This window comes from Sphaerodactylus townsendi, linkage group LG01 (genome assembly GCF_021028975.2).
Source record: "Sphaerodactylus townsendi isolate TG3544 linkage group LG01, MPM_Stown_v2.3, whole genome shotgun sequence".
Taxonomy (NCBI): Eukaryota; Metazoa; Chordata; class Lepidosauria; order Squamata; family Sphaerodactylidae; genus Sphaerodactylus; species Sphaerodactylus townsendi.
Genome location: NC_059425.1, coordinates 160,740,587 through 160,756,964, shown reverse-complemented (window position 1 = coordinate 160,756,964; position 16,378 = coordinate 160,740,587). Strand labels below are relative to the sequence as shown.

The 16,378-nt window shown below is 43.4% G+C and overlaps 1 protein-coding gene across 1 annotated transcript in view; it reads left to right on the top strand.

Moving 5' to 3' along the window:
* Window positions 1-16,378, top strand: part of NOL10 (nucleolar protein 10) — a 58,174-nt gene that overhangs the window by 15,946 nt on the left and 25,850 nt on the right. The window contains exons 10-13 of the mRNA XM_048498621.1: window positions 1,123-1,201; window positions 3,083-3,232; window positions 8,022-8,088; window positions 9,138-9,190. Of these exons, the coding sequence (XP_048354578.1) occupies window positions 1,123-1,201; window positions 3,083-3,232; window positions 8,022-8,088; window positions 9,138-9,190 (349 nt within the window). The remainder of the gene's footprint in view (window positions 1-1,122; window positions 1,202-3,082; window positions 3,233-8,021; window positions 8,089-9,137; window positions 9,191-16,378) is intronic.

Genomic DNA, 16,378 nt, shown 5'->3' with positions numbered 1-16,378 from the left:
CTGATCCAGCAGGCTAGTTCTTATGTTCTTATGTTATGTTCATCTGGAAATCATTATAATTCTGAGTGACCTCCAGCCTTCACTTGGAGGTTGATAACCCTGGTTTCTGTGGAAGAAATGGCTGCTTTGGAGGATAATGTTTATGGGATTGGATCCTCCTGAGGTCTCTCCTCTCCTCGAACCCCAAACTCCACCCCTCAAATCTCCAAGAATGTCCCAGTCTGGAGTTGGCAACTCAATCTCCTTCCCTCCCAACAGGCAAATCTCCCATTATCTACCAGGCCTAATTGAGTCATGCAAGTTGGATGATATTAGGTCACCCATAGGTTGTTGGTCAGCTAGGGTTGCCAACTCCAACTTGGCCCTGGAAATCCCCTGGAATTACAACTGAACCCCAGACAACAGACATCTTTCTCCCTGGAGAAAATGGCTACTTTGGAGAGTGGACTCCATAACATTATACTTGTTGTGGCTTCTTCCTTCCCCAAACCCTGTCCTGCTTAGATTTTATCTCAAAATCTCCAGGAATTTCCAATCTGGATCTGACAACCCTGGAGCTGCCCACATTGAGTCCTCTCTCAAAGGCCAAAACAGACTTGGAAAGGATCCTACCCCTCGCCTTTTATTCACAGAAACTGGATCCTCCTTGATCTGAGATTGCAAATGCCTTAGCAGACCAGGTGATCGGGAGCAACAGCCGCAGAAGGCCATTGCTTTCACATCCTGCATGTGAGCTCCCAATGGCACCTGGTGGGCCACTGCGAGTAGCAGAGAGCTGGACTAGATGGACTCTGGTCTGATCCAGCTGGCTTGTTCTTATGTTCTGGAGCCTGGAATGCTGTGGTTGCTTAGTAGCAGCCACTGAGAGAATCTGTTGCGTAAAGCTATAGACTCTGCTTTTTAAATTATTTTTTCGTATTTAGCCCTCCTCTACACCCTCCCTTTTTTTTAGATTTCACTTTTTTCTGCAGATCTGGGGCCCTTTCCTTGCCCATTCAGATTCTGTCACTGTATTTAAGTATGTTCAGACATGGCTGATTCTACTATTAGAACAGCAGATAAGCAGTATAGTTAACGGTTACAGGCTTTAACTAGAGTGCAGTGTGTTTTAATTTTTTTCAGGATAGAAGGTCTCCCCTCTATTTCAGCCCTGAAATTTGACGGAGCACTGAATATGGCTGTTGGGACGTCCACAGGCCAGGTAGCTATGTTTTTAACTTATTCACACCACAACTTCTTGCTAAGTAGCTGTCAGAGCTATTGGTACCTGAATGGCACAGGCTAGCCTGAGTCTTGTCCGCGATCTCAGAGGTGAAAGCAGGGGTTGACCCACACAGGTTCTGGTGGGTTTTCGAGGACTTATTGTGTACGTGGTCTGGTAGATTTTGATTTCCACACAGCCCGGAAAACCCACCAGAACCAGTTGAATCTGGCCGTGAAAGCCTTTGACAATACAGAGTTGACCCTGGTTAACACTTGGATGGGAGACCGCCAACAAAGAAATCCAGAGTTGCTGCACAAAGGAAAACAATGGCAAACCACCTTTGCTTCTCACTTGCCTTGAAAACCCTACGGGGTCTCCATCAATCAGATTGATTTGAAGGCCCTTTCTGTCACTAGCTGTCAGAGCTAGCATCAGATAAGCTTTTCTGATTATAATGTCTAATGTCTACAGATGCAACTGTATTTCATATCCGTTTTTTAAATTTGCATTTCATGGAATGCTGTTCAATAATTTTGAGCTGAATGTGATCACATTAGCTGACATTGTGCAGTATCCCTGGAGCATTACAACTGAAGTCACAATCCTTATGCAAAGGAAGTTGCAGTTTCAAAGAAAATCACAAGTTGTTCTTTTCGTGCTCTGTTACTCACAAGAATATTAATTCTTGTTTCATATCCGGTTTAGTTATTAACAATTTTTCTCAGCCTGATTTCTCTCTAGTGATTTCTCATAGAGAGAACCTACGGGACATAAAGTCAAACAGAATGTTATCTTAGTGCACCTTGTACTGGGGATGATCATTTTCTTCGCAATGGAATGTCAGTGGAATACTAGGTGCTATTTGGATGGCTTGGCGTTGTATTGGCATCATAAGGTTGGCATGCCAAACTTGCAGTTCTCAAATAATCTGACAGAATCTACTGATTTTGCAAGCAGTAGACCTAAAACTGGGGATTTGTAAAATACCTGATAGGACAGTGATGGCGAACCTATGGCACGGGTGCCAGAAGTGGCACTCAGAGCCCTCTCTGTGGGCACACAGGGTTCATCATGTGGGGGGAAATCGCCCCCCCCACACACACACACATCTAGGCTGGCCTGGGCTTCTGGGCTCGATTATTAGCTTCTGGGCTCGATTATCACCTAAGACCTAGTTTTGGGGAAGCAGTATAGGTAACCCTGTTAAGCACTGTTAAACCCCACTGATTTTCATGCAAAGAACTAAAGCATGATCCTTTACCTAGGAGTAGGCTGACAATGTGCTGGCAATGTGGCTTGCTTCTGAGTAAACCCTCCTAGGGTCATGGTTCACTCGTTCGAAGAATTGCATGGTTGCTTCAAAGCAAAGCCAACAACTACCACCAAGCTTACTCCCGAGTAACACACACCTCAGAGCCAACCATTTTTTCTGAACTAAAACCTCAGTATTCAAGTTAAATTGCCGTGTTGGCACTTTGCGATTAATAAGTGGGTTTTGGGTTGCAGTTTGGGCACTTGGTCTCAAAAAGGTTCGCCATCACTGTGATAGGATATCAGTTGGCAGTCCTGGTGACTGTACAGCTGTCTTCCTCCCCTTAAAAACTGTCCAAATGTTCGGTTATGTTGAATAAAGTACTTTTTATGAAATGCTTCCCAACCAGTCTTACTACTTTTTGCATTGTTATAGATCGTGTTGCTTTAAGGTACATGCATAAAACAGACCAAATACACCATTTTCTAAATGTGCAGAATTCAGAGTTCTCTGCATTTTATCATTTTTATCATACTAAGAACTCTGTGATCTTTTTGATCAGCAATTATCTTAAACAGTCCAGCAGGTTCATCCGTGAAAAATCTGTGTACTTTTCTCGTTACCAGGTTTTGTTCTATGATCTCCGATCAAGTAATCCATTAATTGTGAAAGATCACCAATATGGCTTGCCTATTAGATCAATCCAGTTCCAAAATTCATTAGATTTGGTTATTTCTGCTGATTCACGAATTATAAAACTTTGGAACAAGGACACAGTAAGTCTTGCGTGGCTTTGTTATACTGTTGTAAGAGTTCTCATTTCATTTCTTCTAGTGAATGATTTTAGTTATTGATATTACACTCTTGCTATGCATTTGTTTATTCTGTCTTGGTATCCTTTGTATCCAACTAATCTCTCTTCTTCTTTTTAGTAATAATGTATGAAGGTATTTAGGGGTGTCTGTTTTTGTTCATACAGTTAAGCTTAGTCATGTCTTGTATGGAGAAATTTAAATATGTAATTAGACAGGAACTGAATATATACAACCACACTGTGTTATAATCCCTAAAATTGTTTTCTAGGATACATCACCTGAAGCATTAAAAAAAAAAAAAATCTGGAAGTGACTATTTAGAGAGTTTATGGTGGTATAAATTGTTCTCCCTTCCTTCATTTTATTCCTACCACACTATGTGTGGAGAAAGAACAACTCAAAGGCCCTTTCCGTACGACGGCGGCAGCGCTTCCGTACGGCATAAATTATGCCGGTGGAGGTGTGGGGACTGCTCACACGAGCAGTCCCGGCTCCCTCCTAGCCGGAGAGGCGGCTCCACACGGAGCCGCCTCTCAGTCACCCTCCCCCACTCACCTGCCTCTCCATTGTCGCTCAGGAAGGCTGCAGGGACCCGCCCATGCTGCCCTGCAACCCCTGGAATGGGAGCGACAGGGAAAGGGGCGGCTTCCTTGCGGTGTGGTTCGCACCACGCCACGGGGAAGACGCGGTGAAGATGCCAGCCACAGATGCAGGCGAAACGTCAGGAGAGAATGCTGCTAGAACACGGCCATACAGCCCAGAAACCACACAGCACCCCAGTGATTCCGACAATGAAAGTCTTCGACAATACAGTTGTAGCATAGTCTGGCCTTCCTCTTCGAAGATGTCCCATATCATCTTCTCGGCGCAGAACTGAAAATGACATGCTGAAGCCTGCAGTCCTTTAGCATGTCTTTACGCCCTTATGATGCAAGTGTCTACCTCAAGCTCCACTATTTTACAAGAGTTGGGCAAGGCTTCAGCATGTCATATTCTGTTCTGCACTAGCAAGTTGAGTGAAATGATTGAGCTTGGCAAATTCTCTTCAGTTGTGTATGAGAATACTGACGTGGGCCCAGGGTGGAAATATGGCTTGTCCACCTGCCTGCCTCGTACGTAAAATGAGACATCATGTATTTTTATGATCTCTAAAATGCTATGCTTAGGAGGTCCAATAAAAATGATCCCGCTGCAGCTAATTCAGAGCTGAGGATTAGAAATAAGTAGCAATTAGGATTTCACGAGGATGTCATACAATTCAGGGCTGAACTAGACAAGACAGCCGAATATCTGTAATTAGATCTCCCACATTTTTTTAAAACATTGCTGGGGAGTGGAGAGTTGAATTGGATCAGGCATGTGTATGTTTTTTTACATAGAGTAGATAGTAGATAGACAGTTTAGATGGGGAAGCCCATCCTTCCCCATACATAATGATCCAATTTACATATGTGAACTAACAAAGTGCATTGAAAGTGGATTGTTCTGCATGTGCAGAAGGGGCCAGAGAGGCAGATAACACATGCACGCACGCACGCACGCACACACACACACACACACACACAGAGGCCATCTAATTAATTATGGAAATAGATTAAACAAGTTGGAGGTCCACAACACTTGCAGGAGAGAATTCCATCTCCCCCCCACACAAATTCCTGATGTTGATGGGACTCCAGGCTCCCCTACTTACCTTGGACCCCACGTGCGATGACTTGGAGCAGCTCCCCGCACCTTCTGCAGCCATGCCCAATGGCAGCTCTTGGTATCTGCTGCAGCTAAGCCTGGCAGCATTTCCTGCGTTCTGCTTCAGCTGCCACCAGGTTCCCATGCTCGACTGCTCCAGCTCCCAGTAGCAGCAGAACTCAGCAACATTGTTTATATTGGGTTTTTTTGTTTTGGAGGGAATTTAAACCCACCAACATATTTTTGTTAAGATTTCACATTTTTCCATACAGCAGGTAGTTCCCCAAGTTTGCAGAGAAATCTGTTTAGCATCAGTGTGGCCCCAATCTGTGGATTTATATATCTGCAGGAGGGAGCCAGCCTTCCCAATTAGATATCTAGATATTTCACTAGTAAGACTTCAGCAGTCAAAGACTTTTGCTTTGCTGCATTTCATCAACATAATTTTTACTTAATTTTTTAAGGCATAACTTTAATTGCTGTGTTGCTAGAATCAGATCAGAGCCAGTTCAATCTATAGCAGCATTGTCTGTCTCCTAGGTCCCTTAAGGTCTGCCTTGCTTCTGGCCTGCAGAAGCATCCTACAGGATTTTTTGGTCAAGAACCACAATAGCTCCCCAATATTCTCGGCTGTATCCATGACAAGGGGTACAGGGCATATAAGGACAGGAGTACAGGCTTGTGTGTTCTTAGTATAGCAATGAGAGCTGATCTGTGTCTCATTAGAGAAAAACTGCGCTGAGAGAGGGGCTAGGAGAATGTGTACATTGTCATATGTGTTGGTCTATGGTAGTCTACTGTAACTTTGACAAAGATATTGGCCAAAGCTTTAAGGGGTTTTTTAAGGACATTTGGCTAAGCCTGTTTGATGAATGCCAAATGAGTCTCGAACATCATTAAGTAAATGGCAAGAACAAGAATATTGCAGCCACAGGCCTGTTTCAACAAATGCATGGATGTGGAAAGCTGACGAAAATGGACCTTTAAAACACTCAGGGTTGTACCCTTGGGACCCCTCCCTTTTTTCATTTGCTTCTATGACTGCTTCACCAACTTCCTGGGCACTTCCTTTCCCTCCCTGTTTAATGTTGCCACTGTGCCCACCTCTGATGCCTTCCTCAATAATTAGCAGACAGCAGGGGTTTCCCCTACCTACAGTTTCTGAAAACAAAGAATTTGGATGCTCCCCAGCTGCAGGCAAATCTGTAGTATTAAAGTTGATCTCCACCCCGCAGTCCGTGCGTCAAGAAGAGGAAGCACAAATGCTTCAAAAAGTAAAAGCTGGACCAGTCTTGCTGCAAGAAGCTTGCTTACCTGTCATATTAGCAGCTATTTTGAACTTTTGCTGAAGGTGCAATTTGTGTTGCCTAGGTCATTTGAGGGAGGAAGATACGATTTGCCTAGGACTACCAGGACACAATGCAGAGAAATTGTGAAAACACAGCAAATGTTACCTTTTTGCTCATGTCCTTCCTCCCCACTCCTCTCTCTCTCTCTGTAGTTGAAGTCAGTTAACAGTTTCCATTAAAACTTATGCTCAGGGCAGAAAGATGGGATAGAGAGAATATTAGAATGTGAAGGCATCCAATGAAGTTGATGGGCAAAAGATTTAGAACAGACAGTGGGAAGTGTTTCTTTACTCAATGACTAGTTAAAATGTGGAATTCACCACCAATGGATATAGTGGTGCCCACAAGCATAGATGGCTGCAACGCATTAGATAAATTGGAGGATAGTTCTGCCATTGGCTATGATGACTAAAGGGAACCTCCGCAATTAGAGGCAGTAGACCTCTCAACCCTAATGCTAGGAGGCAACCTCTAGGGAAAATCTTGACCTCTGTGCCTTTTTGTTGGCCCTCCAGCTGGCCACTATGTGAAACAGGATGCTTAAAAAAATGGACCACTGGTCTTATCCAGTAGGGTTGTCCTTATGTTCTTAGGTATTAGTGCCACACCATGGTTTGCACTTGCCCTTCCAACCAGGATTGAAAACCAGCTTCAGGACATGGAGTTGGATGCAGACTAATGTTTCTGCAGTCACCGAGACTTCTACTTGCAGAGCATGGTTTTACTGTCCTTCAGCTGCATAGTCTCAAGTGCTCCTAAGTCCTCTCTCTGTTCCTTCTACAGCAGGTGAGAAAGCTGCACCCTATCAGTAAAAATCTTTATACCCACTTTAGTTTGGATCTAAGCTATGGCTTTGCAGTCCTGGCTTGGTAGGGAAATTCAAGCCACACTTTAGCTGCACAGTTTTGGCTTAATGCCTGGCTAAGTTCCTCTAGTACTAGACCATGGTTAGGCATCACATTACACCCAATGTCAGCACCAGGTTAAAACTGGTCTATTTTTTGAGGTCATTAGTATTGATCCTGCTTTATTTGATATTATGTGATATTTAAATAGGTTTTTTGACTGCTTTAATTTTGACTGCTTCTACTGTTCTGTTATAGATAACACAATTGGGGGACTCAGCTGCTGTCCCTAGCCCTGTTGGATCCCTCCTCACAAGCGAGTCTCTGTCAGTAAAAAACCCAGCTCCCTTCCCCTGATTTTTCTGTCAGAAAGCAAACATTGAAGACTGGCAGTACTGCTGTGGTTGCCTAGCAACCTTCAGATTTGAGGGCACCCAAGACACTGAAGAGTGTCTTTAAAAAAAAGCTATAGGTGCCGTTTCTATTTTAGGGGAGATTCTTAATCCCCCCAATGTAAGTGTTTTTGATTTCAGATTTTTTTGAAAACCTGGGGCTTTTTCTCAGGATTGTAGAAAGAGCTGTCTTGTCTATTCATGACTCCCAATCCCTGCATTTAAGTATCCACAAATTTTGCCATGGTGAGAATTCGATATATTGATGATAATGTTTGAATAAATCACAAATATGTCTGCCTTATTTGGGCAATGGGTTTGCCTCATTTGGAAGGCCAATGGCTAACTACAACAGACTATATAGCAAAGTGGGGAGCTGTATTCCAGTGTTCAAAGTGGTTGACTTGTTCGTGGTATACTTGCTCTAACTTCAGAAAAGAGGAATGCTCAATCCTGTTTCATGTTTCTTCTGTTTCAGGGGAAAATATTCACTTCCATGGAACCTGAACATGAAATTAATGATGTCTGCATATACCCTAATTCGGGTAAGTAGGAAACAATTTATCATTCTTACATTTTGCTGTGTGATAAACAGGCTGTTTGAAACTAAACTCCTGGTTTTCCTGTCTGGAGGTAGTTGATTAGGGCCCATTCTTGAGTTCGTTATGACTTTTTAAAAAAGGAAAGGAAATTCGTGCCATAACCACATTTTGTTGTTTATCCATCAGGTGTCCAGTGTTTATTTTTGGTTGGATCCAGCCAGCTTTTTCAGTTAATCTTATCCAATACCCCTTCTTATGAAAGTACCCATCAACAAGGCTTTTGTCCAAGGAGGTCTCATGATCCCTAGTACAACTTTTTTGGGTGGTTAAAAAGAACTCTTCCTGCCTTTTTTCACCTGGTGCTTGGATCCAACTTCCTATATGGTATTTTTAGTGCTTTTATTGCTAGGTTGTAAATCTTCTTTCCCTTAGAAAGTTCCTGTGTTCATACTGGATATTTGATTTTTTTCCCCCTCAAGTCATAATGAATCACCTGCAATGTCTGATTTTTTTAAAGTTACCTTACACTCTGACCTATTAACAGGGAGACTTTCTTAAATCTATCTGAAACCATTTTTAGGTCGTCTATTTTGTGGTTTAATGGGCTTGTCTCTCCTGTGCAAACTGATCAGAGTTAGCACATCCAAGCAGTAGAAAAAGTTTAAGAATCCCTTTATCTTTTCCCTAGTGATACACATCTAAGCTCTGTCCCAGAGTCTGCAAAAATGTCACCTCTTCTTTACTGTGATGTTTGAAATGTTAGGCAAAAGGATTTATTTAATAATTACATTTGTTAAACAAATATAGGACTGAGAAAATAACTTTTTAGCAAAATGAAAAATCTGAGATGTATGAACATTCTATTCTGCGATAGGGTATGCATCTGCACATATAGACATTCAAGGTGATTTACAACTCTGTAAAATGAGTTATACCGGTAATAATGTTGGAATTAAGCTAATTATGCCTTCATTCTCAAGAAGAGCCTAGTTGAGTTCATAGCTTTAAACACTGCGTTCTGCAGCATTATTAGCTATTTTCTGTCTCTTTAGGAATGCTGTTCACAGCCAATGAAGCACCCAAAATGAATATCTACTACATTCCGGTAAGTAAAGCTTTATTTTTATTTTATTTTTTGCTGGAAGTGGTTTTCTGTCATCACAGCACTGAAGTCATTCCTGTCCTCTTTCTTTTTAAAGCCAGCATCTGATTATGCTATAGATGTGATTTAAAGTGGAATTAGCATTACATATCAGCAAAATGATACTATGGAGCTGTAATTATCGATATATATAAAAAGCTAACCATGTATTTGTTACTGATGGCCTAACGCCGAAATGGCTGGACCGATTCCTCCGAAATTTGGTCACGACGTCCCGTCCCCTGGTGGGCAGGTTTTCGCGCCTTCACCAGGCTCCCAGGTCACACCTGAGCCCGGTAAAACGCACGTTCCCCAAAACCGCGGTGGACCAATGAGGGCCCGTCGGACCTGGGGGCGTGGCTTGCCCACCTTCTGCATGGTGTGCACGTTCACGACATGTAAAACTGCCTGCTCTGAACACAGGAAGAGGAACGAGGAGCGTTCACAGCCACGGCACAGCACATGACCTGTATGCCTCTCCCCTTCCTCCTCCCTTCAATTCCTAACCTCCCCTGTAAGTCTCAGTGAAGCATGCAGCAAGATCAATCCGGTGGGGGGCGCCACCACGGGGATTGGTTTGATTGTTTCCCGCCAGGGCCTTGGACGGGAGCCTCCTGGCGCCTGCCAGCAGCAAGCCCTGACCGGCCTCGCCCGCGCCCGCGGCCCAGCCGTCCAGCGAGCCCTGCCACCCTTTCTAACCCCCCCACAGGGAGCCACAGCGAAGCGTGGCCAGGCCAGCTAGTAATCTGTATAAATTCATGGCGTTTGCCTTTTTTGCTGAAAATTATACAGCAGAAAGGCATAATGAATGTGTTCCATTGCAGTCCACTCTGTTGACATAATGTAAAACTCCTGATTTTAAAAAGTAGAATTATACTAAATCTTATCCAAAATTTTATCCACATTTCTGTGATGGAACCTCATCTGTTGAATACCCTCCCCCTTGAGGGTCTTCTGATGTCTGCCTTACTTTCTTATAGATGCCGGCCCAAACATTTTTCCTCTCGGGCCTTAAACCGAGAGGTTTTATATTTTGTAGCTGTTTTTATCTTCAGGTTTTAGTGTGAGAATTGCTTTATAAATATCTTTTTCAACCTATTTTATACCCTGGCTTGTTTTTATGGGCTATTGTTGATAATTGTATGCTGTCCTACTGATTTCATTGTATAGTTTTACTTACATTATTTAGTTTTACTTTGTAAGCTGCCTCAAGCTGGTTGATAGAGTATAATTTTTTTAAAATAATGGGATCCTGATGCAGTGACACTGGGAAGCACAAATGAGAAGAAGAAGGTTTAACTGTTAAAATGAAAAGCATTGTAGACAAGTATAAACATTAGGACTGGGATCCAGAAAGCTTCTTGAGGCCTTGAGGGCTCCCAGTGGGATTTCCCCCATTTATTCCTGCTGGAACACCGAACACATAATATACACACACAGCTTTTGAAAGCCCCTGAATTTCAGAAATGTTTTGTGAGGAGGAGCTGCCTGAATCGCCCAGACTATCCCAAACTTGTCAGAGTTCAAAAACTAAGCAGGATTGACTATGGTTAGTACCCGGATGAGAGACTACCAAGAAAGGTCAGAGTTGCTATGCAGAGGAAGACAATAGCAATCTACCTGCTCTCATCTCTTGCCTTGAAAACCTTAGGAGGGATCACCGTCTTTTGGTTGTGACTTGGCCGCATGTTGTTATGGTGGTTTGTTTGTGGCTTGTTGTTGTTTTGTTGTGGTTGTTGTTAGGGATCACTATTTGAGAAATACCAGTCCATAATTCAGTGAGGATGATGATTCACACTTGGTGGGTGGTACACACTTGGTGGGTGGTACACAGTTAAACTGCCATTCTGCCCTCAGCCTGGTTTTGATATATAGTAGGGCTATCAGAACAAGTCTTGTGGCACCTTAAAGACTAGCTTGCTCACTGTGACATGAACTTTTCTAAATTAAGAGCTTGCTTTATCAGATGAAGGAACAGACTTCTATAGGCTGCCCAACAAAATGTGTATTCAGTTTGAGGAAAATTCACTATGGTAGAGAATCTCTTGGCTTTCCATTGTACTGTTTTATTTTGCACAATGTAAGCTCAGCAGGACTTTCCTCAGTTGTCATGTTTGACTGGCCTGCTAAGAATGTGTTTGAAGAACTTGCTTCAGTGTCTTGATTATTTATTTTAGTAGTTTCTATCCCACCATTCATCCAAGGAGCTCCAGGCAGTGTGTGTCATATGCTCCATTTTACCCTCACAACAGCACCCTGTGAGGTAAGTTAGAGAAGACCATAGTGGGCCCAAGATGATCCAACAAGCATGGCAGAACGTGTGATTCGAATCTGGGCATCTTGTCTCCTAGTTCTGTACTCGTACCACTGTGGCACACTGGCTTTCTTAAGGTTTTCCAGTGACTCTTTGCTTGTTATTGAATGCTGTAGGCAATGCTTGGTAATATAATGCAGTTCTAAGTAAAACTTTCCTTAGCACCATTGGGAATAAGCACCATTGACTAGATTTTAGTCCAATTCTAAGTAGATCTGCTTAGCCCAGTGGTGGCGAACCTTTGGCACTCCAGATGTTATGGACTACAATTCCCATCAGACGGCTGAGTGGCCAAGGTAGCCCATGCTGGAAAGGCAGATAACAATCCATATATATATGAGCCAGCCTGTTCTAATATGAGTTGCAACGGTGCACATCTCTTGTCTGCTCCCAAGAAGTGTTTTTACCCCCAATTGAGACAAGAGTCTGTTTAAAACTACAGAACAAAGGGAAACACATAGGATGTATGGATTGCAGATTTGCGTGTCCCGCAAGTCCTGTGGACAGAAATGTTCTTGTATTTTAAAATTACATTTTACGTTGCTAATTAAATCCATATAATTTTTGGTGTCACTTCTATGTATTGCAGCATGATTTGTAGGTTACAGATTGAATCTGGTATTTTAAGTGTTGCCTGCTGAGAAATCATTTGACGAGTGTGTTGTTTGGCCTCCACAAACAGGAAATATGGGCTTCCTATCTGTTCTCAGAAAAGTGTTTTCTGTCTAAAAGGTAGCACAGTTGGGCTTATTCACAACAAAGGAAATCCTCATAGTAACCTGTTGCCTCAAAGGAAATGCATGCCTGCGAGCGTAGGTGCGGAAATCATCTAGTGCGTGACACTTGGAAATAATTTTCTGGCCATCCTGTAGAATCTTTTAATGCTTTGTAGACATGATCCTCTAGCAAAGTCTTTTTAGCCACAAAGGGATCAGTTGGTCTTCAATATGTTGAAGGGATGCCATGTCTAAGGTGGGTTCCGCATGGGCCAAAAACAGCAGTGTGAATATGGTGTAAACCCTTTTACACCATTTTAAACCATTTTACACTGTTTTCACACCACTGTTTTTGGTCCATGCAGAATCTGCCTAACAGTGAGCAAGCTTGTTTTCGGCTGCCTCAGAGACTAGAACAGGGAGTAATGGATTCATAGATCATAGAGCTGGAAGAGACCACAAGGGCCATCAAGTCCAACCCCCTGCCATGCAGGAACATACAATCAAAGCACTCCCGACATTTGATCATCCAGCCTCTGTTTAAAAAGCTCCAAAGAAGGAGACTCCACCACTCTTCGAGGCAGTGACTTCCACTGTTGAACAGCCCTGACAGTCAGAAATTTCTTCCTAATGTTTAGGTGGAATCTCTTTTTCTGCACCTTGAGTCCAAGTACACCTTCCTACACTGAGACATACCCAGCCCCAAAATACCTTCTAAATAGAGATCTCTTGACCTCTTTACAACATGATGGGAGCCTTGAACTACAGAGGGCTTATTTTGGGACTTTCTTCCATAAACAGCTATAATGGTACAGTAATTAGAATTTCAGACTAGGATCTGGGAGACCCAGGTTTGAATCCCCACTCTGCCAAGAAAGCTTGCTGGTACTCTCAGACGAACATTTTTCACAGAGTTCTTATGGGATAAAAATGGAAGCAAAGGGAACAGTGGATGCTGTTTTAGGTCCCCACTGGGAAGAAAGACTGGGTACAAATGAAGTAAATAAAATTAGTAGATTTGGGAGCCACTGGTGTGAGAGTCTATTTGCTTTTTTAAAATGTATCCTGCTTTTATCTTAACAGAAAACATAAAAATAAAGTTATCAGTAACTAATAATATTTAAAAAGATTTGTTTAAAAATGTTTTGGTGTATAGACATACCATCTCATTTTTTAAATTGGTAGCGTTCTTCAGAATTACATCTGAAGGAGAGGTTTTAGCAGATCTCCTTAAAAAACTGCAGACTCAGACTCAGGTGGTCTTTCCCTGGAAAAAAATGTTCTGTGATTGATTTTGACCTGTAGCGGGCAACTCCCAGCATACCTGTCAAGCAACAGCATGCTATACCATTTTGGTTGGCACATATGGCTGGTCCTCTAGCCAAAGCAAGTTTTCTAAAACGCCACAGCCATGTAGGAGGTACTGGGTATGAATTATACCCATTACCACCTGCCAGACCCACAGGTTCAAAGTGAGCCTTAGAGGAGCTGGCTCTGGTGCTGGGGACAACAGTATAAAGAAAGGCGGTGGGCCAAGGCAAGACTCTAAATTGTGGAAGCACTCCTGGGGCTTGTCTTGCTGTTAGCAGAGGCGTTTGGTGGGAAAATGGCTCCCAGAGACAACCGTTCTCCAGGCGCCCCCCCTTCCTATGCCAGGGGGTGGGGCTTGGGGGTTAGGGTCCCCAAACCTCGCTCCTGTGCTTATAAAAGCAAAGGAGCTGAGGACATGAGGCCACCTTCCTTGCTCTCCCCAGGCGGAGGGCAGAGGGCACTGCTGGATGGGAGCCGGGAGGGGGAGCCAAGGCTGCGGGAGCAGTATCCTCGGGCTTGCTTCCTTGGCCCCACCCACATCAATGACAACATGGGAGGGACTGAGGGCACCCAAAGATGACGAGGCAGCAGGAAGTCCTCCTGGACTTGTGGGGGGCCGATTTTGCCAGGAAGCAGGAAGTCCTCCTGGACATGTGGGGGGCCGATGTGACCAGATTAGTGGTGCCCAGGGACAGAGGGTACCCCCCGTCCCTAGGCAGATATGCCACTGGCTGTCAGTGTGTCTTTCCAAGCTCAACCTTTGTCTCTCTGTGTCTCCCTCCACTTTGATTTGCTGGCACAGGTAGGTATTATTTCCCCACATACACACTTAAGACAGAAATAAATAATACTCTCTGAAGTGAATGCGGGTGGGGCAACTTCTGGCCTTCTAAGTCTTTCCATTTGTCCGTCTCCTCTGTCTTGGTACTGTGGCTATGTGGTGACTGACCTACAAGCTGGTGATTATGGGGACTGGGAGAGAATTGGGAGGGAAAATGAATTACTGTGGCCAACTAACCATCTTACAACCTACGTGACTCAAAGCCTCTGATTCCACAGAAGGCAAGTATGGATTAGAGGGTAACAATAGGAATGTTTTAATTGGGGTCTCAAACGAGTCCGACTTAGAGAACGAAAATAAAAAAGATGACCAGCAAGAAGGAAATGAGTGGAAAGTGACGAGAGGGGAGCGGTTCTGTTTTATTTAGAGTTCTAAGGAGCAATTTATCCTGTCTGCTCCTGACAAATTGTTTAATGTATCCTCTTCCTTCAAGCATCTTGCTCAGACGATGAGCAACACGTCCATGAGCCATGCAAAACCCAGAAGGCAGACCCAGTATGTGGGAGTTTGACCTGTTGGCACTTTGACAGTGGATGAAACAGAAACAAAACAAAATCCCCTGGCAGATGCAAGGATTACATGCAAAGCATGAAGCCAAATTGGCAAGGATTAATTAAAGTAGTGCTGCTTATCAAATCATATTAGAACAGAAAGGCCACTGCGAGTAGCAGAGTGCTGGACTAGATGGACTCTGGTCTGATCCAGCAGGCTCTTTCTTATGTTCTTATATAATGGTGCATGCTAGATTTAATTTGGGCATGCACTCCTGTGGGTTGATGTGGTGTTCTAAAGAAGTGATTACCAGAAGTGTGGGGATTTGATGCGCAGCCATTTAAGGATATGCAAAAAAATATATATTTTAGGGACATAAACACATCCCAAAACATCCCATTTTCAGAATCTGCATAGTGGGAGTCTTTTGTCAGGGAGGTCTGTAGGTAAGTGCCTAACATTGTGCCCCTCCCCTTTATGCATGTCAGCGCGGAAAGTAGGTTGCAGACCACTGCTGAACCATTGGCAAGCTTCTGCTAGACCTCATAGTTCTTGCAAAGAATGCTAGCTTAAATGGGCTTTGAACTGAGACTCCTTTTCACTTTTTAAGTAAATATGCATATTTGGGATTCGAAAACAGTCTGGGTATTCTTCTAATGTTCAGAAATCCTGAGTATCCAGTCCTGCTTTGTTAACATGAATCAGTGCATTTCTAGTGTTGGCAGGGTTTTTCTTTCGGGGGTGGGTTGGTGGGCTTTATATACAGTGGAGCCTAGGTTTTCGTCGATAATCCGTCCAGGAAACCTCAGCGAAATCCAAAACCAACAAAAACCGAGACAAACACTGGAAAGCAATGGAACTGCATGGGTTGCCGTTTGTTGTTGCAAAATTAATGCGTGTGCGCCGACGAAAACCAAAGCAAGCACCGAAAACCGAGACAAAATTTTCGGGGAAAGAATCGACGAAAACCGAAACCGACGAAAACCGGTGACAACGAAAACCGAGGTCCCACTGTATCTAATTCTAAAGTGTGCCCCTTCTACCGACTTGGTGGACCCCCTTAATCTGCAGAAGAATCTGAAATTAAAAAACTCAGAAGGTTTAAATCTTCCAAATTTTATTTTAAAAGCATCCTCTGTGCATGCATAGAGAACACACCTACTGTTCCTGACTGCCTCTGGCCCCCGGCGGATAACCCACCACAAGAGTTTTGTGGGGCCCCACTTGTTTCATTTTTATTTTATCTTAAGTGGTCCACATGATCCTGAATACAGCCTGTCACTGGAATAAAATAATAGATTTGAGTGCATTTTCTGCACTCTGCTGAGGTAGACTGAATTAAGCTGTTTGTATCATGACAGGGTGCCATCCTAAGCAGAGTGCATCTAGATTCAAGTCTTTAGGCTTAGAAGGGTATAAGTCTGTTTAGGAGTTTTACCATTTTGGTTGCCCTCCTGTGGAAACGTTCCAGTTTGTCA